General features: G+C 34.1%; 1 protein-coding gene and 1 long non-coding RNA gene across 5 annotated transcripts in view; one reads left to right on the top strand and one right to left on the bottom strand.

The window, feature by feature from the left end:
* LOC122529708 overlaps positions 1–24,612 on the bottom strand; it is a 38,269-nt gene that overhangs the window by 7,276 nt on the left and 6,381 nt on the right. Inside the window, exon 4 of one of the 2 annotated variants that reach the window (XR_006306846.1) lies at positions 22,239–22,250. The exons of the other annotated variant lie outside the window; for it this stretch is intronic. This is a non-coding gene — a long non-coding RNA (uncharacterized LOC122529708). Of the gene's footprint in view, positions 1–22,238; positions 22,251–24,612 lie in introns of those variants that run through there. 2 annotated transcript variants of the gene reach the window in all.
* Positions 588–24,595, top strand: LOC122529706 (aquaporin-like). Of its 3 annotated transcripts, none has more exons than XM_043656089.1 (5): positions 588–828; positions 17,388–17,575; positions 17,875–18,018; positions 20,168–20,623; positions 24,041–24,595. In XM_043656089.1, the coding sequence occupies exons 1-5, from the start codon at positions 804–806 to the stop codon at positions 24,044–24,046; spliced, it is 819 nt and encodes a 272-aa protein (XP_043512024.1). In that variant the 5' UTR covers positions 588–803; the 3' UTR covers positions 24,047–24,595. The 3 variants fall into 3 exon arrangements, with proteins under 3 accessions (XP_043512024.1, XP_043512025.1, XP_043512023.1); XM_043656090.1 differs by lacking the exon at positions 588–828 and adding an exon at positions 14,674–14,829; XM_043656088.1 differs by lacking the exon at positions 588–828 and adding an exon at positions 14,676–14,844.

A 24,612-nucleotide genomic window follows, 5' to 3' on the forward strand; every position in this document is an offset into this window, starting at 1 on the left:
AACGAAACCTTACAAACTCTTCAATCGTTTGACTGAAATCGCTTCCGATACGCGGATGGAACATAACCTGACAACCCAGATACATTTTCCCGTCACACCCCTATTTACCTCTCTCACCACAACACTCTCAGATCAAACGAAAGTGTTTCGTTTCATAGAAACGATGCCAACCAATCGAAGACGAAACATATAAACAACTATATAAAAATCATTTTCATTTCAAAATTCAATCTTCGTGTACTTGCGTGTTTGATCTCATCATTGCGACATAAGCTCTACGTACATTTCCCTCGACATTCCCCCGCCCGGAACTGTCCAGAGTCCCGCGTTTGTTCACGGTCGTGCGAGTTTGTTGCACACGCGTTTAAAAATAAAACTAAGTTTCTCGGCAATCGAAAATAAACGCAGGTGCACAAACACACGCGTGACCTATATGGCGCGCTGCGCGCGACTGGCCTGCCATCTGGCGGGGCAGGAGGGTTAACAGGAGGGGAGGGGAGGTGGAAAAGTGGGGAGGGAGAAGTTTCCCGCTGAATCGACGGTGTTCGAGAGAACGGCGACCACGTGCCACGGGCCGCGATAAAAGTGCGTACGATCGTGCCCGTTCACAAACTATCGGGACGAGCGAGCGTGCGCTGCCTCCTCCTCCTCCTCCTCCTCCTCCTCCTCCATTTACGCTGCTTCCTCCGATCGATCGAGATCGCGCGGAACCGTCCTCGATCTCTTTCTCTCGTCGTCGGTCCCCGAGTGTAGTATCGTAGTATTATAGTAGAGAGTGAGTGTGTGAACACACGGCTGGCGTCATGTCCTCTGGCGGATTTCGCTCGGGTAAGTGTATGTACATACAGAGCGTGTGTACACTATCGTTTATAAATCGGCGGACGTTTAATAAAGTTATAAAAGGTTGGCTGCGATTTGTACGTTGGGTGGCTGAGGATTTGACGGTGCAGTTTTTAGTTGTTTCTTATTTTTTAGATTTCCTCAGCCTTTGGTAAGCCAAGACTGTATTGCGAGTCACTCTTTGGCTCGGTATGAAATAATACAACAGCAGCTGTAAAGTATTAAAGTATTTACGTTCCTTTTTCGTGTGAAGTATAATGCAATTGTAGAGAGTATTTGCATCTTTGTTGTTGGGACTCAGTCGTGAGATGATATTTAGCAGTTGGAGAGCAATTTCGAAGCAGATATCATTGATAATGAAAATAATGTAATAAATAAATAGATGAATAATATATATATATACACTATAATATTATAATATATATAATATTACAGTTAATGTATATAATATATATAATATATATAATATTCCATTTAATATACAGTTAATATAATATAATATTAATATATTAACTGTATAATGTAATGTAGTATTATATATTATTATACGTACAATGTAATATAGTAATAACACAAGAAGCACAATCAACGCGAAAAATCGTGCGGAGAGAATTCTAACTATGTTTGCCCGAAAACGCGCGAAGTTTTCCGAAAACTTTTGCGCGACATTGTACACAATAACTCGTGCCAAGCAAATTATTCTTAAAGTCGTTCAAGTTCACTGAAACGTAAACTAGGTTAGGTTTAATTCCGTGTTAAGCAGATCGAGCGAGAATTTGTTAAAGGTGGATTTCGAGAGGGAGGAATTGATCGGTATTGAGCGGGGTAAAACGGCGGAGCATGATCGGCGGGTATAACGATGCGTTTTGTTTGGCTTCGTTGTCGAGGTGAAACGAAAAGATTCAAGAGATGGGAAATCTCGGTTTATAGTTTCGGAGGAGAATCTGTCTTGCTGATATCGATGAATTTTGGAGCAATCGAGTCGAACGATTCAGTTTCGGAGTAACTTGAAAACTGTAAATGCTATAAAGATTTTATAACAAACTATGATAATATACTAAGTAGATTCTATGAGGGAACAAGAAGACGATAAAATCCAGGGATTTCTTCTAGAAATCTACGTAACAAGTAGCATAACTAATGTCTCGACTATGCACTATGTGGATGCATGAGTGCAAGGATAAATGAGAGAGAGAGAGAGAGAGAAAAAAAGTGCATATAAAGTACATATGTATTACGACGATTGAAGAGATGAAGCGTGCTGTTCGTTAATTCTGCATTCATGAATTCAAAGAAATCGCTTCGAATCGAAGGAAACTTTGTCGTCTAATCCCTGTTAATTCAAAGTTCAATAAAATCGTTATCGGAGAGAAAATTTCAAATTTCGTGGTGGACACTTTACGAGAAGAAAATTTTCCGACAATTCTCAATTTTGATAATTCCCAAGAGCAAGAGTATCCTCACTTTATCATCTGTTCCGTGCATCGTGTGTTACAAAGTCATCTGTGATAAAAAAAAAAAAAAAAAAAGAAACGAATTGAATTCAGGGTTGCTCGGGATCAAGTGGATTGTTATTTGATTTTTTTTCCTACAAAGTTGTAACTATTTAAATGACCGGTAATTGCCGATGTTCATGCAATTTTGTATTTTGCTATAGTTTATATTTAGTTAATTACACATATATAATTAATACATATATATATATAATTATAACTATAGTTAATTATATATATAATTATAATTATAGTTAATTATATATATATATAATTATAATTATATATATAATATTATAATAGTTAATTATATATATAATTGTAATTATAGTTAATTATATATATAATTATAATTATATATATAATAGTTATATATATAATATTATAATAGTTAATTATATATATAATTATAATTATAGTCAATTATATATATAATTATAATTACAGTCAATTATATATATATAATTATAATTATAGTCAATTATATATATATAAAATTATAATTATAGTTAATTAAGTATAATATTTAGTACAATTACATATAATTATAATTACAGTTAATTAAGTATAATATAATTACGTACAAAAGTTAATAAGTTAATATATAATATAGTTATATATAATTAATAATATTTACGTATTTCATAATATTATATTTATCATGATTAGTTGCACCTTATACTCATGATTAAACAGACAGAAGAAACAGTTAGAAAAAATTATTCCTCCTGTTAGATATTGCACGAAGCAATTATACTTTGTACATCATACACATTTTTCCATATTACAAGACTATGCATTTGCGCATCTTTAGGATTCTTTTTTTTTTTCCATAAACGCATAAGCGAATCCGCTGTCTACAGTTGTTAATTCAGTTATGCTCTTCGCTATGCGAACAGGAAGTAATAAAAAACGTTGCGAGATAGTGAAAGGATAATAATAATAACAACAACAATAACAATAATAATAGCAATGATCAAACAAAACCCGATCAGATGAAACATTATTATTATTATTGCCTGTTTGTGAGCGTTTGTGACATGTGCCGATTAAATCGATCGAAAATTGAAACCACCGGTCATACAGGGTGTCCAGTTTTTAATGTATAAATACCGTGACCTTCGTTCGACCTCTACACGTTCCTCTGGAAGAAAATTACTTTGTTTGTATGTCACCAGATTGTGACAACCATTCGTTTCTTATCTGAACTACTTTCCCAGACGACGGATAACTTACGTTTATAAATGTGCTGGGATTGGGCAATTCGAAGTATGTATAAAAAGTCACAAGTTTGGTCAGAAATAATACGTTCCCGATTTATCGTTATTTCACATTTGAGAAGTGACGTTGTCCCGAGTTCAAATCGAATCGGATATTATTCATCTGATTAAATAAATAATATTCGTTGGAATAAGGCATAATTCCACAAAAGTGCAATAATATAAAATATAATAAATATTCTTTTGTGTTATAATATATAAATTGTAAAAATATTATAAAATATTATAATATTATAAAAATATTATAAAATATTGCAATATTATAATAAAAATATTATAAAATATTATATTATAAAAATATTATAAAATTATAATATTATAGTAAAATATTATAAAATATTACAATATTGTAATAAAAATATTATAAAATATTATAATATTATAAAAATATTATAAAATATTATAGTATTATAAAAAAATTATAAAATATCACAATATTATAATAAAAATATTATAAAATATTATAATATTATAAAAATATTATAAAATATTATAGTATTATAAAAAAGTTATAAAATATTATAATACTATAATAAAAATATTATAAAATATTAAATATTGTAATAAAAATATTATAAAATATTATAATATTATAAAAATATAATATTAATAAATATAATTCCGCAAGATGAGTGAAGTTTGCAAACAGTTTAAAAAAAATTGGAAATTATGTGAGAAATTATTCGTAGAAACAAATACAAGAACAGAAAAGTAGAAGGTAGAAGTTTCACGTTTCGAAATGGTCGCCAAGTGGATCCTTGCGCCATCTTTCTTCTTCCGAAGTTACATCCAAATTTATCAATATTTTTCACTATTATTGGCGCAGCGTACGCTATCATATTCGCTTTTATATGTATTATAAAACTCATTCTCAGGGAAATCTAGCCTCGTACCGCGACCTTGAAACCACATCCAGTTGCACGCCGCTCGAAATATCGCGCGATCGGTGAATAATTAGAAGTTTCGCGGGAAACGCAGCGCTCGCGTTTATGTGCTCCCCGTGCTTCGAGGTACATTCATTGGCGAAGTATTAAATTACAGACGTACCGATTGCATTTGTAATCCCCTTTCGGCTTCGTCTTTCGAGTCTGATTTAAACAAACGAGCGATTAACCTCGAAGGGGAATCTCTTTCGAACAGTTTCCGCAAAACTGGCAATGAGAATTGACACGAGAATTGCCGTGAAACTGAGAATTTGCGAATTAGTTCCGAGTTCGCGTGAAAATAATCCACGGTCGAAGCAGAAGCGTTCATCGCAAATCTCATATTTTTCGTACTTTTGTAGTTTTTTTTTTTTTTCACAAAACGTCTGCTTTGCATTTTTGCACTTTGCATTCCCACGAAGTCTGTTTTGCACTGTTTCATCATCGAACGATCTTACGAAGTTTATTTTGCAATTCCAATGTCTTCGCATTGAGCCTTCACGTTTCACTTCGATTTGAATTTAATTTTACTCGAAACTTCATTCGCTCGTGATTCTATATTTTCCCCGAGTGCCATCGTGATGTTCCGCAATTTAACATTTCAGCGAAACCTATTTTGCATTTTTGAAATTCAATATCTTCACGATTGCCGATTTTACATTATCATAATTTCATGTTCCTGCGCTTACGCTATCCTCGATTTTTATCCAACTATTTCATATTTCGTTTCAATATTTATTTCCACGAAGCCTAATTTTGAATTCTTGTCATTGAATATTTCCACGAAGCCTGTTTTTTTTTTTTTTTTTCTGTTTCTATATTTTTATACTTGTACGAAGAGATCTATATATAGAGTCAATTCTACATTTCAAAATGGAGAAAATTATTTCACCTTCACTTTAAATATTCTACACTTATATTTCATACAATTGTATTCTATTCTACTTTATTTTTTTCCATTCAATTTTATTCTATTCTTACTTTATTTTTTTCTATTCAATTCTTTTCTATTCTTACTGTTTGAATTATTGCTTTATTGGCATTTATGCATTTTTAAATTATATTATACCTGTTGTTTGCACTGTGCCTTGCATCTGCACGTGTCTGGAGATTTTTGTGCATTTATTTATCAATGGAGATTTTATTTATTCAAATGTTGGTTATTATTTATTTATGTGTATTTATAATGATGGATGACAAGCCGGAATTTTAAATCAACGATTTCCAGCTATCCTTCGTCAATCAAACGTGTTCTTTATTTAAATGTTAACTTGATTAATTCAGAAATTCAAAATTCAATGAAATTCAATCATTTGAAATTCAATCGTTTGACGATATTAAATGGAACACTTATACGAATATTTGCATTATTACAGAAACGAGAATAAGAATCGTGTGCTACATTGTATTTAAAAACTTTGTTGTTATTTAAAACACCGTTGATTACCTACACACATCGTCATTCACTTCTTTCTAAACTGCAATTCATAAGAATTGACTAACTTGAATCGTAATAAATTCTTTTAATAAATTCTTCTCCTAAATACTAAATAAATTTAATTTTCTTTTAATTCCTAAGTAATAGATAATGAATTTCTTTGCTTTTAATTCCAAAACAAGAAACGATTCCCCCGACTATTAAAAGAAAAACAGAGAAACAAAAATATTAAATTAAAAATTTTATACAGAAAGAATATAAAATTATTATTCAGTTACGTTCCCTTCCCTAAAGAAAAAAAAAAAAAAAAAAAAAAAAAAAAAAAACCATAACCAAATAAAAAAAGAAAAAAAAAAAAAAAAAACAAAAACAGAAGAACGAGAGAAATCTGGAGAGACGTGCCTAATAAACGAAATCGAGACTCACGTGCCTGTTTGCGAATCATCGGACACGTGTTCGGAATCGCAAGCAAGCAAACAGTCGCGCGGTCTTCCGATAACTGGTGGCCCCGGCGGCTCGATCAAAACGTTTCGATTGCGTAACGACATTAGCCGCACGGAACATCGTTCCCCTGCCGATACGTTAATACGTTTCCTTTTGTACGAGCAACGAACCATCCGGCCCCGAAAAACCTGCTCGTCCCGGCGATCGGCTGTGCCCCAGGTGGGTCACACAGGGCAGCGGTTTAAATTAGCTTCGTTTTAAATTCGGCTCGAGGTTGCTTCGATTTTCAGTTAGGTCAAAGCCGTGGTCACGTCCCAGTTCACGTCCCGACGGCGGAATTGATCGTGACATGAAAATTTCCTTGGATTCACCAAGGGCGAATCCATTTCGCGCGATTCCTGAATATCTTTTCTCTCTTCTTTTTTTTTTTCTTAACATTGTTACGACACAATGATACATGCGTGGTGATAACAGCAACACAATTATAACGTAATGATAATGATGCAACGAACGATCTTGTTTCTTTGATCGTAAAATGTCTATCACATGTTTGACCAACCGCGCTGGCAACTGATTGCGGACCATAACGAGCGACCGAACCGTGTAATATACGTGATAATTCGTCGCTTTCATTTTCTTCTGCGCTCATGTCGGTGTATCGCTGGACAGAAATCATCGAGAAGCAGTAAATTTATTATCTGCTTTGCCTGGGTTATATTTGAAATGTTGCAATTTTGGGGCGAAAAGTTTCTCGACGCGCGTGGCGCGTCGAGGTTCAACTAGAATTTCTATCTTACATCCCCAAACTGTGTGCAATTTTCTCTCCGTACAAACCCCTCGAACCTTGTGTAAATCGTTCGTAAACGAAAATTTGTGCCTACGAATACCAAAATTTATATACTTTCGCATAACAAAACCATGAAACTCGAATTTTTGCTTCAAACATTGAAATGTAATCATTGCTGAGATAATAAGAAATTTCCCTGGATCAAGGTCATCAACGTTTCAGATCCAAGTTCATGCGAGTTATTCTGATGAAAACGTGTCACGATAAGTCTATGTTAGGCGATAGATATCCTCCACCGTTTCGATTGGAACCGGGTCGCAGATTATTAAAGGAAATCGGTCGAAAAGAAAACAAGACTAGTCTTCAATGCCTATCGAATGTTATAAAAACAATTCTTATCGTTTTCTGTGATGACACAGCTGTGGCTAGATACGCTCGTTTAAAACGGTCCACGAGGGAATAGATATCTGTATGGGGGATTGAATGGCGATCGAGCAACGTGGAGAAGTTGTTCGCGCGGAGACCAAAGCGATACTAGCGCCACTGGTCTCGATCTTCTCGGACTTACGTAATCTTCCCATTCTCGCAAACGGAGCTCCTCTATCGCCTTGTTGTTTGCGATCAATTAGATTTTAGGCGTTCGAAACGTATCTCGCGCTGGAAAATTTGGAGCGTAAAAACAATGTGCAAACAAAGTGCTCTTCTAGTAAACAGCTGTTCACAATCTTTCTATACTACTGAAGCTTTGAATCAAGTTCCTGTACTTCTGGAATTTTCAATTCGTCCTTATACCACAGAATTAAATGTCATCCTCACGTTACTGAAACTTTCAATCAAGTTACAGTTTTCTCGTTGCACCACTGCAAAGACGAGATCGATCAAATTGATCGAGCTTTCTTTAAGTTATTCGATTTCTTTTCACCATCCCTCGAATCTGAATAATTCAACAGTCGCTAGAATTTTCCTGAATTTTTCTATGTGATAAATAAACAAACTGTGTGATAAATAAACTTCGTGAAAATGTTAATAATTTTGAAATGATCTTGAAACAAATTAATTTTCAAAGTAAAAGTAAGAGAAATCAGCAAGAATCATCCAAGTGGTTTAAAATTCTTTAACCATCGTTTCTTTCTCAATGTCTACGTGACTAGTATTCTGTTCTTTTTGTTTCCCGCTATCAGACTGAAAGCTAAACGGGATCTGAACGTTTTATGAGAGGGTCGCCAAGGAATTCGGTCAAATTTCATCTTATCTCGGAAGTGTGAATCGAAATCGAGTGAGGCCACCTTTTATCGGATCCCTGTCTATACAAATAGGAAAATCGCGTTATCAGCTTCGGGGTTACCCGATAACACTTGCACTCGTCGCGTCGTCCTTGTCTCGTTTGTGTTTCGTAAACCGATATATGTTTATCGTTTATTTTTCTGGCACGTTTCATGCGATAACTATGTACACCATCGTTCATAAGTATGTATCTATATATTTTATATTTGGGCACTTCTAAGTTATCTTAAGTATGTAAAATATAGTTAAATTAATATAATATAATATAATATAATATAGTATAATATAGTATAGTATAATATAATATAACATAATATAGTATAATATAATATAATATTAAATAGTATAATATAGTATAAAATAGTAATATAGTATAATATAATATAATATAATATAATATAATATAATATAATATAATATAATATAATATAATATAATATAGTATAATATAATATAATATTAAATTAATGTAATATAATATTATATATAAAAAATCATACAATCATATTCTAGTAATCATATAAATTATAAAGCTATATTTTTATTACATTTTATTTCTCAGTTCCACATACAAATTTCATGTATTTCTTCTTTGAATATTTTACTATCTACTTTCTTACTTTCTATATATATATATAATATTTTACTATCTTACTTTCTCTACACAAATTCTCTGCAATATTTGCATTTTAAATTTTCCCACAGACTCACACAGGAATCGATAGTTCAGTAATTATCAAATTAAAATTAAAATTTCCCATCAGCGCGTTTCAAAATCAATCACTGCTAAGAACATTTACTACCAGCCTGTGGATGTTCGTGAAATTTCAAATTAAAAAACCATTTCCACACGCGCGGACGATTATTTTACCCGTTAGAAACATACTTCGCGAATACTTTCGACGTTTCTCCTAAATTTTTCATGAACGTGCCGAAAATCGATATGTCCGACACGTCCGTACAGAAACGCGTTGAATAGTTCGACATAGCCGGACACAACAAATTCTACGACCGTTCGAACGCTCTTGTAAGCCCGTGCGCCACGTAAGATCCCATAAGATCGGTGAAACTTCATCGGGAACACGGCTGGAACGTGGAACAAAGACGGCGGACTTAGATTGGCTGTACTGACCGTGCCGATACGAGCCATTAGTCAATACGAACACGGTCCGCTCTATATCCGATGGCGTTCATCCACCTAATAGGCAGATTATACCAGACTAATTGCCGCGTAATCTCTCTGCAGAATTAGCCGATTGTCTGCTGATCGTACGCTGCTCGAGGACACTCTCTAAAAACGTTTGCCCAACAGATGATGATCGATTGGAATGTCGCTGCTGTTTGCACGACTGCAACCGAACAGTCACTGGATCAGCTCGCGAATTTTTAGATTAGACGCCGCAATAAAACATTAGCTGTATTATTTTTATCAGTTTAGTGGTTTCACTTATCGTGCCTGTTGTCGCGGGGAAGTTCGCGAATTTTTTTTATATCGCTGTTTCTATTTTTTGGAAATTTTTGTAACTTGAGAGAGAATTCGTTGAAATTGTTTAGTTATGCAATACCAATCGATCGGACCAGGTACATTCGTGTCTTTTCTCTCGTTAACCTGAGAAAAATTTATTTTAACTTTGCAAATTTTATTATGTAATTAATTTTCAATATGTACTTTTTTTTAAATATTTATTTATCTTATTATTTTAATATATAAATTCTATCGTACTGATCCCTTGTTTTATACGCTGTGTTCGTCTATCTGTCATTAAATTGTGAAAAAATTTCATCCATTACTGCTAGAGAGACAAGAAGTACAGAACAAGAAACATAGCTGTGTAATAGGCGAACGAAACAAGGTGGCTAGCATAAATTATAAGAGATGAAATAACAATGGATTGGGTTTGTTTGCTGATCAACCTGTCTCAACGTTTCATTGTATATGTTTCAAAAATATTATTCTTACATCTCATCTTTTGATAATACAAGATAAACGAATACATAATATGTATTTCTCTCTTGTCTCTCCATCTAGTAGATAAAGTTGTTTTGACCAAGTTAGTTGTTTGATCTCAGTTATCAGTATTTAAAAATGTTGTGAACATTGGCCATTGTGAGGGAGCCATATAATTTCTAAATCTGTAATTCAATTTAATTTAATTTTATCATTAATAAAATCTATCAGTCTCCATGGCCAAGTGTCTAAAGTGCAAAATAAAATCTAATGTAAATCACTCATTCAATGATTAGACCAAATTTTTATTCTCTTTCGTTTTTTTTTCTTTTTATGGATTTGTTATTTATAGAAAGTGTTGTGAATAAATGGTACGATCATTTTGCGTAACGAAAGATATGACAGCAGATAAATAAATGAATATTTGTACGAGGACTTTAGAGGAAAAAAATATTCCTATTTAAGTTTGTTAAAAATTGTCGTGTTTACATAACTTCAACATTAACTGCAAAGATTATGAAACAATTATTTGAATTGTCCAACATAGGAAATTAATTAGCGTTTTCTCCAGTAAGCATTCAAAACGTTTATCTTACCATCGACATGCTAGTAAAATACTATTATTACTGCTAAGTAGCTGCTGTTGTTGTCAATGCGCCATTTCAGAGTAACAACCGAGTGTTCTATTTCAAGAGCAAACGAAATTTCCAAATTTGGCTAACAATATGAAAAATTACTATACCGTTGAATAGATAGGAATTTATTATTATTATCATCAGAATTAATTTCCTAAGACTGTGTACAATCTTTTAAATTACAATCTCCAAATTATTACTACCAGTTCATTATTTAAAAGAATAATTTTTACGCTGTGCTGTTCTACAGTAGTATGTTTCAAAATAAAAGAAATCATTATAGAACACCATATCAAGTATTAGGATACTAAATACGCAATATTATACTATTCTACGTTACATCTACATACGTATATGTAACGCTATACAATGTCGTCAGTATTTGAGTGATACTACAGTGTTATTAACATAACACGTAGTATTACAGAATACTATATTCGTCAGTAAGATACGTTTACCTCACAGTTAATTAGAAGTCCATTTATAATCACGACTCCGGTCGATATTACAGAGTCGAATAGGCTTTGAAAAAAAAAAAAAAAATTCCCCGCGTTTTCTTTTTCCCCCCTATCGAAACACGTTGGTTACTGGTATTTTCGCGGATCTGCGAATTCGCTCCTCTAACCGATGAATGCCGGCGAAAGTAATCAGAGTGCACGTTCATCGGAAGAGTGCACGGTGATTGATGTGTGGCTCTATCCGTATCGGTATCGATCCGGTCCCGATGAAAATATCCATACCCCGTGGAAATTGGATCCATGGCGGTGCACGTCTGGATCCGCGATCTCGTTATCAACAATTACCGAAAAATTGTCGGCAACGCCGAAAGGGAAACAATTTCCAAACGTTATCGACACGCTCCGCACGATTCGTTCGATTCACTTCCTTCGAATTTCCAAACGTTCCACCTGCGTGCAATTGATTTCCCCATGAATTTATATTTTGTCAGTCTTGAAAGTCAAACGATCGTTCTTTCATCCTCGGTTCGAGAAATCTTCGAATATTCACAGCTGTGCGTATTTATTTCGACGACAATTTTTTTTTTCGACAATTTCGAGAAATCAATCCGATTTATTTGAATCGAATGATTCTCGTATTTGTCCTCGCGCCAATTTACAAATCTTGGAAGTTGAATTCTTTTTATATTAATTGGTTTGCACGAATTTCTAATATTTAGATCTTCGTGCTCTGCTTCCTCGCTGCTCTGCAATTCTTTGCTTTGAAATATACAGTACGGAAGTGACGAAAGTTATTATTAGATTAAGCGTAACACGTTTGTGAAGTTATGTTTTTGAAATGTCCTGTATAGAAGTATCGCGTTACTAGTTAGTGCGTAATAGTTTAAGAGGGGAGAAAAAGTTTTAGAAAAAGAATTGGCTGCCTTCTAAAAACAATCCAATTCGAAGTTCCAATTTTGAAACACTCTATATTCGAGCAATTGAATCCCTGTATATTAAACTTCCTAACCTCAAAACCGAGAACCTTCGTTAAAAACTCCACTGTGTAGAGAAATTTAATCGTAAAATGTCGAGGCATTTTATAGGCAAATATCTAAAATCCTGAATGACAAATTTTTTAACCTCCAAAGTAGAATCTTTCCTGTTACAAAGGATTCGTTTGTTCTAATTGGAAGTTCCAATTTTGAAACACTCTATATTCAAGCGATTGAATCTCTGTATGTTAAACTCCCTAACCTCAAAAACGAGAACCTTCGTTAAAAAAATTGACACTGTGTAGAGAAATTTAATCGTAAAATGTTGAGGCATTTTATAGACAAATATCTAAAATCCTGAATGACAAATTTCCTAACGTCCAAAGTAGAATCTTTCCTGTTACAAAAGATTCGTTTGTTCTAATTGGAAGTTCCAATTTTGAAACACTCTATATTCAAGCGATTGACTCTCTATATATTAAACTTCCTAACCTCAAAAACGAGAACCTTCGTTAAAAAAATTCACACTGTATAGAGAAATTTAATCGTAAAATGTCGAGGCAAATATCTAAAATCCTGAATGACAAATTTTCCAACCTCCAAATCTTTCCTGTTACAAAGGATTCGTTTGTGAACAGCCCTGTAGAACGGAAGCGTTTGATATCGCGAAGTTTCCAACGCGAGTTACGAAACTCGCACAACAGAAGGACCAACGTTGTTGAGTGATTTGCTCCGCGACTTTGAATCTCTCCTGCATCTGACGTTATCTCTCGTAAATGCGTGCGCGCGGCTACCTCGCGCGTGGCAACGTGACTGACATCGTCCTGATTTACGATCGATCCTCATTGCGATCCATCGTTTAAAGCGAGTGACGTCGAGTTAATTGTTCACCGGCATTCTACGTTCTCTCGACTCGTAAAAATGAACTTATCACGATCGATACCACGGGAATTATATAAAGGAAATCTTGTTGCCCATACTTCCGATTCAGATATGAGGCACAAATGAAGCTCTGTGATTTCTTCGCAAACGACAAAAGAATTTATTGGAAAATGGTTGGATTAATGATGGATTTCTTTACTTGTTGCGAAATAATTGAAATGTTTCAGAAAGAAGTGCTGCTTGTTAGAATGCAATAGTAATAATTTCAATGTAATAGTGATATGTAATAATAATTGATGTGTAATCTCAATGTATATAGTGTATATAGTAATTGTATGTAATCTTAATAATAGTGATATGTAATCTCAATGTAATAGTAAAACGACAGACAATTGAATTGAAGATAGTAATAAATTTACTGAGAGCAGAAGAAATAGTGATAGTACTACTAAATTTAGATAAAATTTGGAGGTTGTTTTAAAAACGCAAGTCCCATTGGATGGAAAGTGGAATAAACAGATTTGGGGATTATCATAAGAGAGTAAAACTCTTAATTAAGATAGTATAGTACTAATAAAAATAGCAATGAGAATGGTAAAAGTATTATATTACCACATTACCATAAATTATACTAATAATATTCATTATTCTACAAATAATTGCAACTACAAAAAAAGTATTGCGTCGGAGCAAGAACTTATGCGTTATAAATATTGCGCTAAAAATATAATTTACAGGACGTTTCAAAAACCAATTTCCTCCACAATTTCCTCAAGATCAACATCTCCTCTCATGTTAGATTAAAAAAAAAGAGCATTTCAAAATTTCCTTCTCATTCCCTAACAAATAACAAAATAATTCGTAAAAATCGATCTACAAGATGCTTCAAAATTTGTGTATCCAGTCAACGGTGAGAATACACATATATTTTTATTAAGAAGAGTGTTAGCTCTGGATTAACAGTCGCATAACTTTCCATAGCATTGAGAGGACACCGCTATAGCGAAACAAAAAAAAAAAAAAAAACAGTTACCAGATATACGTGGCGACATTCCTGGGCCTACATATTCCTAAAAAGTCATCAGTCGTTGAATACCAACAAAAATTAAAAGACACCGATATAAACGACTAAGGAGGATCTCTGGCAATAGTTATCGAACTGTTAGAAAAATACCGATCAAACTGGTGCAATATTTGCGTTCGAATGGCAATGGTTGCGTGATGTAGGTGTATTTACACTTACGCTATCACTCGGCTGAGCAATTTTCATGCTGCGTCGTACATAGTAGTGGCTAATCAGCAGTCGACTGAATCAACGTGCACGCTGTCTTTCGTGAACAAACGTTCAGCTTGTTGTCGTTCAGGCTATTTATTTCATCGGTGCAAGTGGTTCAGTGTACACGCGCTGAGTTCTAGGTATCGATACAATGGTCTGGAATTGCGGTAAGGCCATCGATGGTAATAACATACAATGGTATTCTTTTTATTTTTATTATTACATAATGGTACTCATTTATTTTATTATTTATTATTATTTAATGGTCGATTTTCATTATCATATGTACTTATTTTCGATGATTTTTTGCGCAGTTCTTTTTTTCACTTTATCTTGCCGTTATCGTTGTGCATTAGTATACGTAATAAATAACATTTGTTTGGTAAAATTTCAAGTAATTATCGTTTTCGACAAAATTTCAAATAATTATCGAGTGAAACGAAATCCACTCAAAAAAATTTTGAAATACAATTTTTTTCTTTTTTTATGCAACGTAATATTTCCTTTACACATACATTTTAGTATTGACGCTTCGTTATAAAACAACTGTAACTCGAACTTGAAAAAAATCCTCCCTAAAGAGAAGAAGAGTTTTCGTCACCAGGGAGAAATTCGAACAAAAAGAAATGAACGAAACCTGTAACAACGTCATCTGACAGATGTGTTGCAGTTTCCTTCAGAATGTCCAAGCTCTCGTTCTGTTTTCCGAGAATGCCGGGGACAGCGAAGGAATTCATAATTCAATAGGTTTTTGGCTCCTCGAACATGTTGCAACGCGGGCAGACGGAAGAAAAATAGATTTATTAATATTTCATCTTTATCACCAGTGTGTTTCACTCGCCGGGAGAGCAGGCAGCCACGACGGAAACGTCTCTGTCCCTGTTGACACCTGTCGACACTCAGATCTCGAGAACACCATTACGAGCGGTCGTTTGGCGTGTCTTCTATACATGATAAACGTCGTCGACGTCGTGGAAAATGTCTGCTGCCCCTGTTGACGAGTGAAACGGAAAGAAACATTTCCATACGGGGGAGGTGAAACGTTACCACAGAGATGAATCCCTTCTATCGTCGGCAATTCTGTGAAAATTTCGCGGCAAAGTGTTTGGCGTGCAAGGGAAAAATTGAAACCGTAGTCGATCGGATTTTAGGAATTTTAATTTGAGAATTGTTCCGCCAGGGTGACACGCGTTCTGAAGTTTGGGTTATTTTATAATAAAAATTATTGACAAGATGTAGATCCATGTTTGGACAAGAGAATTGAAACTACCTGTAACTAATTGAGTCGGTGATTTTTAGTTTGAGAATTATTCTGAATGTTCTTTATTATTTCAAACGCTCTATTCATTATCTTAAAATAGTTTAGACTGTAGCGAAAATTATTGAGAAAAATATTGGTCCATGTCTGGATGAGAAAATTGAAACTACCTGTAACTAATTGAGTCGGTGATTTTTAGTTTGGGAATTATTCTGAATGTTCTTTATTATTTCGAACGTTCTATTCATTATCTTAAAATAGTTTAGACTGTAGCGAAAATTATTGAGAAAAATATTGGTCCATGTCCGAATGAGAAAATTGAAACTACCTGTAACTAATTGAGTCGGTGATTTTTAGTTTGAGAATTATTCTGAATGTTCTTTATTATTTCGAACGCTCTATTCATTATCTTAAAATAGTTTGGACTGTAGCGAAAATTATTGAGAAAAATATTGTTCCATGTCTGGATGAGAAAATTGAAACTGCCTGTAATTAATTGAGTCGGCGATTTTTAATTTGGGAATTATTCTAAATGTTCTTTATTATTTCGAACGCTCTATTCATTATCTTAAAATAGTTTGGACTGTAGCGAAAATTATTGAGAAAAATATTGTTCCATGTCTGGATGAGAAAATTGAAACTACCTGTAACTAATTGAGTCGGTGATTTTTAGTTTGGGAATTATTCTAAATGTTCTTTATTATTTCGAACGCTCTATTCATTATTTTAAAATAGTTTAGACTGTAGCGAAAATTATTGAGAAAAATATTGTTCCATGTCTGGATGCGAAAACTGAAACTGTCTGTAGCCACTTAAATCTGGGAATCGTTTCTCTAGACTATTTTTCTTTATCATTCCTATTTAAATCATTTCATTGACGTTGAAAATTCAACTTCACTTTGCAACAGAGTATCTCTCACAATTAAATCATCCACGACAGATTGAGCTTTGAATCTAACTCTATCTAGATTGCATAATAAAACAAAACTTCCTGCATCTACTAAAACAATAATTCTCACTTCAAGATGCCATATTTTCTCACAACTAACAGCACCTCTGTTTAATTCAACTGCACATCTACATTAAGCAATTCTACATTACATAATAAAATGAAATCCGCTGTATCTATTAAAATAGTAATTTTCACCTCGCGCCAGAATATCTTCTCATGATTGTCTCGCCTTTAACAACGCTGTAGTTAAATCTATTTCTGTCTAGGTTAGAATGGTGGTTCTACATTATATAATAAAATGAACAAACAACTGTTGTAGTTAAATCCATTTCTGTCTAGGTTAGACTGGTAGTTCTGCATTATATACAATAAAATGGAACTTCCTGTATCCACTAAAATAGAAATTAAACTAGATCTCAGTAGTGACTACGGTATCGACGTTGTTGTTGACCAACAAAATAGAGAAAATCGAATGAAAATGTACAAGACCATCTACAGGGTGTTCCATGTTACAGGTTTCAAGAAGCTGATACAAGGAGATGGTGCTCTGAAGAACACTGTAATCACAGCATTAGCGGAAGTGATTGGAACCTCGATGCTGGTGTTTATTGGCTGTATGGGATGCGTCGGGAGCCTGGGCGTTGCTCCCTCGCATTTACAAATTGCTCTGACCTTTGGCCTCGCTGTGATGATCGTGATTCAAGTTGGTGTCCACTGATTTCTTTCACAAATTTAATTCAACTTCTGAATAACGAAATTTTTATTCTCACATCATTCAAGTCTACGTGTATATCGTTTCTGTGTTTTTTATATTTAACATGTATTTTCATGTACTCAAATTCCATAATTTTCATTTGAATTGAAATTTTAACCTTTGGTCCGCAGACAATATCTCCATTATCGTGAAGAAATCAGTTCCCGATTTCTGGTGTTCTCGTTCGACTTCAAACTTTCCAAGATATTCGATCGAATTTGGAATTAAAATTTTTCCCTCATTTTCAGTCCGTCGGCCACATTAGTGTTGCTCATGTCAACCCCGCCATCACGGTTGGATCGGTGGTGCTTGGACTGAAGACTATTCCCGAAGGATTTATTTATCTGTTGTCTCAAACGGTCGGTGGAATTCTGGGTTTCGGGATGCTGAAGGTTCGTATCTTTGTTTAAATTTAATTTCTCGAATTTTCATGCATTTGCGAGAAATTTAGAGATGCACAAATGCGCACACATACACGCGTGCAAAAATATATAAAATATCATCGAAGACATTCAGTTCTCGTTGTAAAATTTCCTAGCTAAAAATGGCTTTTGCTTAATTTTATTCGCCAAAATATCAAACCTCGTCAAAATCCGCTAATTTGTTAATTAGAAGTCGAGGTTCTCTGTTATACGTTTCTTGAAATTTTCTTCTGCCTGTCGCATGCTGTCGTACGCCGATTAAAAATTCTCACATAAATCTGTCTGATATTCTAATTCAGTTTATCGTTGAACAAATTACGGAGAATAATGAAACAGACGAAGGTATACAGCCTGGATAAGAGAGAACGTTTGCAAACATTTCTTATCGCGGGTGTTTGTTTTCGAACAGAGCTTCGACTCGATTAGATCGAACTGATGTCCCGTTAACGAAAGTACAATGTCGTGTTCGAAGAAAGTGAGGCAGTTTCGAAAAAGTGCGAGTAATTCGTGTTACTGGAGATTAATAAATGTTGAAACTGTTACTATTATTTTGCGAAAATAATAAACCTGGAGCCATTCTAAAGCTCGAAGCCTCTACTTTCAAAATGCATCGCTCAGTTTACTTCGTAAAACGTTTTTACATCGTGCATAGGGTGGATAAATGAAGATAAATTAATTAGAAAATGCAACAAATTGTCAGTAGTAAAATATAGAAAATACAGTGAAATGTAGAAAAATTTGTAATTTGATGATATAGATTGATTCGTCTTGCCAAGTTGACTAATTAATAGTCAGAGAGAGAGAGAGAGAGAAAGAGAGAGAGAAATGAATCAATCTGTATCGAGACATAAACTTCAATTAAGTCACCAGACGTTTCATTGCATCAATCCTCGAAGCAATAAAACTACTGCTGAGTGATCCGTCACTTTGATCCCTTAGATAAATCGTTCTAGTTATAAGATTAGACAGTTTGTTCCATTAATTCTCAATTGAACTTCACCCAAATCGTCGAAACATCCGCTGTAATTTATTCTATTCATTCGCAATTAATCATTTTGTAGATTCAATTGTTCGCATTCCGATCTAATCATCGCATCGATCTTCAATTAATTCTCAGCTAGATTATTCGATCAAATACGTATGTATATGTGTTTTAACTTGTTCATTCGCATTGATAAAATCAAATGATTTACACTTGGCGAGATTTGGAAATCTCAGATTAATTAAATAACAATTCATGCAGCAGAAAATCTGAATTGAATTTTGAAATTTTGGAACTTGACGTGACAATTTTGATAGATTTTTCATTTGAAGATTAACACATTAATAAAACGCTAGAATCATGTCAATTTAATTTTATTTCTTATTTCATCGTTATCTAGCGATGAAATTAAATTAAATTAGATCTACCAATATTAAATCATTTAAACTTAAATTGTAGTTACAACTTTTTTAGTTTTAGATCCTGCTAATATCATTTGGAACTTTACACCCTATCAAAATCCTAAAACTAGAAAATTCATCATACCAATCCTAATTAATAATTTATAATAATTCACTGTAATTATTTATGCGTGATTTTTAATGTTTAGAATATTTTCTATGTCATAGTTTTCATATGATAAAAATTAATAATTAGGTACTTCGATTAAATTAAAACTACCAAAACAGAATTTATAATTGTAGCTTCTAATGGACTAATGATATCACTTGAAAGTTAACATACTAGATTATCCATCGTGCCAATCTTCTTTCACAAATCTAATTAATATATTAATCTGTCCTTCTAATAAAAACTCAAACACCAAACCTAATATCAAACCAAAATCCCAACAGGGGATTTGTCCTTAATGATGGACATATTATTAAAATCTTAAAACCAGACAATTCATCACACCAATCCTAATCTCTTGTAAAATAATTAAATAATTTAATAAAAGCTCAAGAATCAAGCCATAATACCAAAACCTTAATGGTCCAATGACAGCCACACTACTAAAATTCTAGAATCAAATGATCAGCCATACAAATTCTAACCAACTCATCTTCTCTCACATATCTAATATTAATCTTCTCCTTCTAATAAAAGCTGATCAAACCGAAACGCTAACTGTTGCAGCTGGTAACTCCAGGAGGTCGTCTGACGAGCAAGACTGCGGACGAATCTGACATGTTTTGCGTGACCGATCTACACTCGGAGCTATCCGCGATCCAGGGCCTGGTACTCGAGGGTATTGCCACCGCAATACTGATGCTGGTCGCGTGCGCCGTCTGGGACAATAGAAACACGAGGAACACGGACTCGGTGCCAATCAGATTCGGCCTAACTGTGGCTGCTCTTGCACTCGCGTTCGGACCTTACACAGGTTGCAGTATGAACCCGGCCAGGTCGTTGGCACCGGCACTGTGGAACAATCAGTGGTCCCATCACTGGATCTACTGGTTCGGGCCGATCGGTGGCGCCCTTTTATCGTCGTACATGTACAAGACCATCTTCGGCGTGAGAGAGAGTACGGAGGAAGAGCCGGTTGCCGAGGCTGTCGCTTTGAACAGCGTCGCCACCCAGAAGGCGGAGGTATGCCTCTTTGTATCTCGTTACATTTCAGCATTTGGTTTCTAGTTTTTTTAGCATTCTAGTATTTTGGCATTTAGTATATCTTACTGTCTCCAGTATTTAGTATTTCCAGTAATATAGTAGTACAGTTTTGTTAGCATTTAGGGTAGTCTAGTATTTTAACATTTAATACATTTAGTATATTTCAGCATTTGATTTCTAGCTTTTTAGCATTCTAGTATTTTAGCATTTAGTATATTTTACTGTCTCCAGTATTTAGTATTTCCAGTAGTATAGTAGTACAGTTTTGTTAGCATTTAGTGTAGTCTACTATTTTAACATTTAATACATTTGGTATATTTCAGCATTTGGTTTCTAGTTTTTTCAGCATTCTAGTATTTTGGCATTTAGTATATTTTACTGTCTCCAGTATTTAGTGTTTCCAGTAGTATAGTAGTACAGTTTTGTTAGCATTTAGTGTAATCTAGTATTTTAACATTTAATACATTTAGTATATTTCAGCATTTGGTTTCTAAGTTTTTTAGCATTCTAGTATTTTAGCATTTAGTATGTCTTAATGTCTTCAGTATTTAGTGTTTCCAGTAGTATAGTAGTACAGTTTTGTTAGCATTTATTGTAATCTAGTATTTTAACATTTAATACATTTGGTATATTTCAGCATTTGGTTTCTAGTTTTTTCAGCATTCTAGTATTTTAGCATTTAGTATATTTTACTGTCTCCAGTATTTAGTGTTTCCAGCAGTATAGTAGTACAGTTTTGTTAGCATTTATTGTAGTCTAGTATTTTAACATTTAATACATTTGGTATATTTCAGTATTTGGTTTCTAGTTTTTTTAGCATTCTAGTATTTTAGCATTTAGTATATTTTACTGTCTCCAGTATTTAGTATTTCCAGTAGTATAGTAGTACAGTTTTGTTAGCATTTAGTGTAGTCTAGTATTTTAATATTTAATACATTTAGTATATTTCAGCATTTGGTTTCTAGTTTTTTAGCATTCTAGTATTTTAGCATTTAGTATATTTTACTGTATTTAGTGTTCTCTCGAGTATTTAGTGTCTCCAGTAGTATAGTAGTACAGTTTTGTTAGCATTTAGTGTAATCTAGTATTTTAACATTTAATACATTTAGTATGTTTCAGTGTCTCCAGTATTTGTAGCCAGTATAGTATATTTTAGAATTTTATTAGTACTTTGTATAGTCGAGTATTTTTAGTGTTTAGTACATTTTAGAATTTTCTTAGTAATCAGTGCGTTTTGGTGTTATTTAATCTACTGTAGGCATTATATCTTTATGACATAAAGATATATTTTAACATTTATTTCTTGATCTGAATTTAAACTTTATTGGAAATTTCATATCTTAGATTCATCTTGCATTTGTTTTTCAATGTCTGTTTCTTGTTCATTTCATCTATCAATTTTCTTTGCAAATTTGACACATTGAATTCATCATTCACATATTTGATATTTCTATGTGATCAGAGAATTTAATATTTCCAGCAGATCACTCATATTTCCCTGATTATCTTTTAATATTCCTTTTCCTTAAATTCTTCTGCGTTTATTTTTTAAATATATTTAAATACTCGACTATCTAGAAAATTCCATCTTTTAATTCTTCGTGAACTTGATATATTAAATTCATCTCGTATTGTAGAATCTTCCTTTCATCTTGGCTGAAGCTTCACTGAAAATTCTCTTTCTAAGTCGTCGTAGACCTGTCAGAGGATTTCTTGGATCCCCTAATATTAGAGGATAGAAGCATTTTTGTGTAGACTGAAATCAAGTTGGATCAAAGCTGTTACGTCAACGCTTGTACACCGCAGAATTCCTCGGATCGTCTCGTATTAAAGGATAACAAAATTTTCGTCTGCACTTAAGTCAAAAAGAGTGATCAATCTTTATCATTGCTTTTTTCTCGTTTGTTAATCGCAGTCCGTGTCGTGTTATTAAAAATTTACATTTTAACTTTCTGCAGTTTGTTATGTTGGGAGAAAATATTGTTCGACTGAAGTTGATGAAAGGCGACCAGTTATTATAAAAATCTGAACTGAATTATAACTACTAATTTTATTGCTCAAATTCTTTAACATTATTCGTGAAATTCCAAAATTCATCGCCTGTTCATTAAAAAAAAAAAAAAAAGGAATCAAGAAATTACTAAATTGTGCAATAACTTCATTCGCCTCTTGACGTTTCATGACATATATAATTCATCCACGTCGATATTTCAAGTATAATACAAAAGTAAGTGCACCTCTTCCTTCATCGTTTTTTTACTTTCTTCCCCAAGTTCACCCAAATTCACGAATAGATTCACAGTTCGAACACGTCAAAATAGTTTCACAGTCTCTCCACTCTCTCGAAAATTCTCAAATCTCTCTCTTTCTCCGGCATCTCTGCAACTCCTCAAAGAATCGCGATGAACGGAGGAAAAAATTCCAAGCCGAAGCCGGGAAAAGTTTAGTTGACTAAGGTTTTGTCATGTAAACGCGATGCACGCTGTGCATCAAGATTTTTCGCTATGCCGGATTATCTCCGGCAAGGGCTGGCCGTAAAGGTCGGACGATAAATCGTCGTTGGCGAGGAAGTTTGGTGAAACTGGTTTTACGACGCGGTGGGATTTAACGTTCTTGGTTTACCGTCGATGGGAACCCTAACCGTGGATCAGGGGGAAAGCCGTTCTCGCCACGACATATCGTTTAACTTCTTATCCACGCCGCGTTGTTAGAAGAATATTCTGAATCAGGTTTAAGTCACTTTCCTGGAGGATCCCACGTGGGTTCTGGGACAGGGATGCAAATACTCCCGACATTTGTTATCGTTGCGATCCGTGTATGTGCTTGCAGCTCGCTCGCGAAATTGTTTCGATATTTATTGTGCAAAAATCTTCGTACAAAGACACAGGATAAGTCGATAGGCTCTTTTCAGGCTCGAAGCGTAAACCAGAATGTTTTTCTCATAAAACGTTTCGTTCTAAAATTAACTTTGAAAATTAATCGATTACACGTGTTAATTTTTAATTTAATTTTCTAAAATAATTGTACCATGATGTTCTAGGGAGACATTTATTTTATATAAATTGGCGTTTCATCCTAATCAGTATCTAAACAGAGGAGCATTTCATTAAAATGTTGTTTAAACTACGTGTCAGAGATTTACATTATCTTCAGTCAGCTTTAGAAATCCAAATACATATGTATACCTAACCTAATCTCACGTTCAAATATTCAAAGCGCCCGAAATAAAATCTTATCCATCTTAATCGTTCCTCCTACTCCATTGTCAAATAAACTGTCGCGAGTAATCAAAGAATTATTGACTCTTCGTCGCTGAATCGGTAAGACCAACAGTCTGTGTTATCGACGATCCCGAAACTGATGTTCTTCCTCTCTTTTTTTTGTTTTGTATTTTAGTCATGATGCGAGGTCGAAGAGGGCAAAATCGGAAACGTCCAGGGTACAAGTCGATCGGAAATATCTTCAAGAAACCACGAGATATTAAATGAAGGATGTGTACCGATCGAATGAATCGTGCGCCGCCATCTTGCATCTTCTGTACCTCAGCTTTTCTCGACCGTATAGCGCTCGAACGATCAACGAAATCGCAAGACTGTATATTTCAGAGAAATCGTCGCCAGTGAAGCATCAGCATCGTTGCTCACAGACGACATCATTCACGACATCATTGTCATTTTATTGAAGAAAACATTTTACAGGTTATGTGAATCTCGGCCATTTTGTGTTTGAACGATTCAACATGGTGGCTGTTGGATAAACAATCAGTGCTGGGAACCACGCGTTTCGTTGATTTTATTCCTTTCCTTCTGAATACTCTGTTAATACGTTTCTGCGGCACTGGGCGCTGCGTTGCCTGTTGCGATTCAACGATTCGTTGTACATAATTGTTATATTTTTTTATAGATGTGTTTACCCGTCGACGATGGAAAAATATAATCGAATGGAAATTAACGTTTCCACGTTTGTTC

Source organism: Frieseomelitta varia, unplaced genomic scaffold (genome assembly GCF_011392965.1).
Source record: "Frieseomelitta varia isolate USP_RPSP 00005682 unplaced genomic scaffold, Fvar_1.2 scaffold_304, whole genome shotgun sequence".
NCBI lineage: Eukaryota > Metazoa > Arthropoda > Insecta > Hymenoptera > Apidae > Frieseomelitta > Frieseomelitta varia.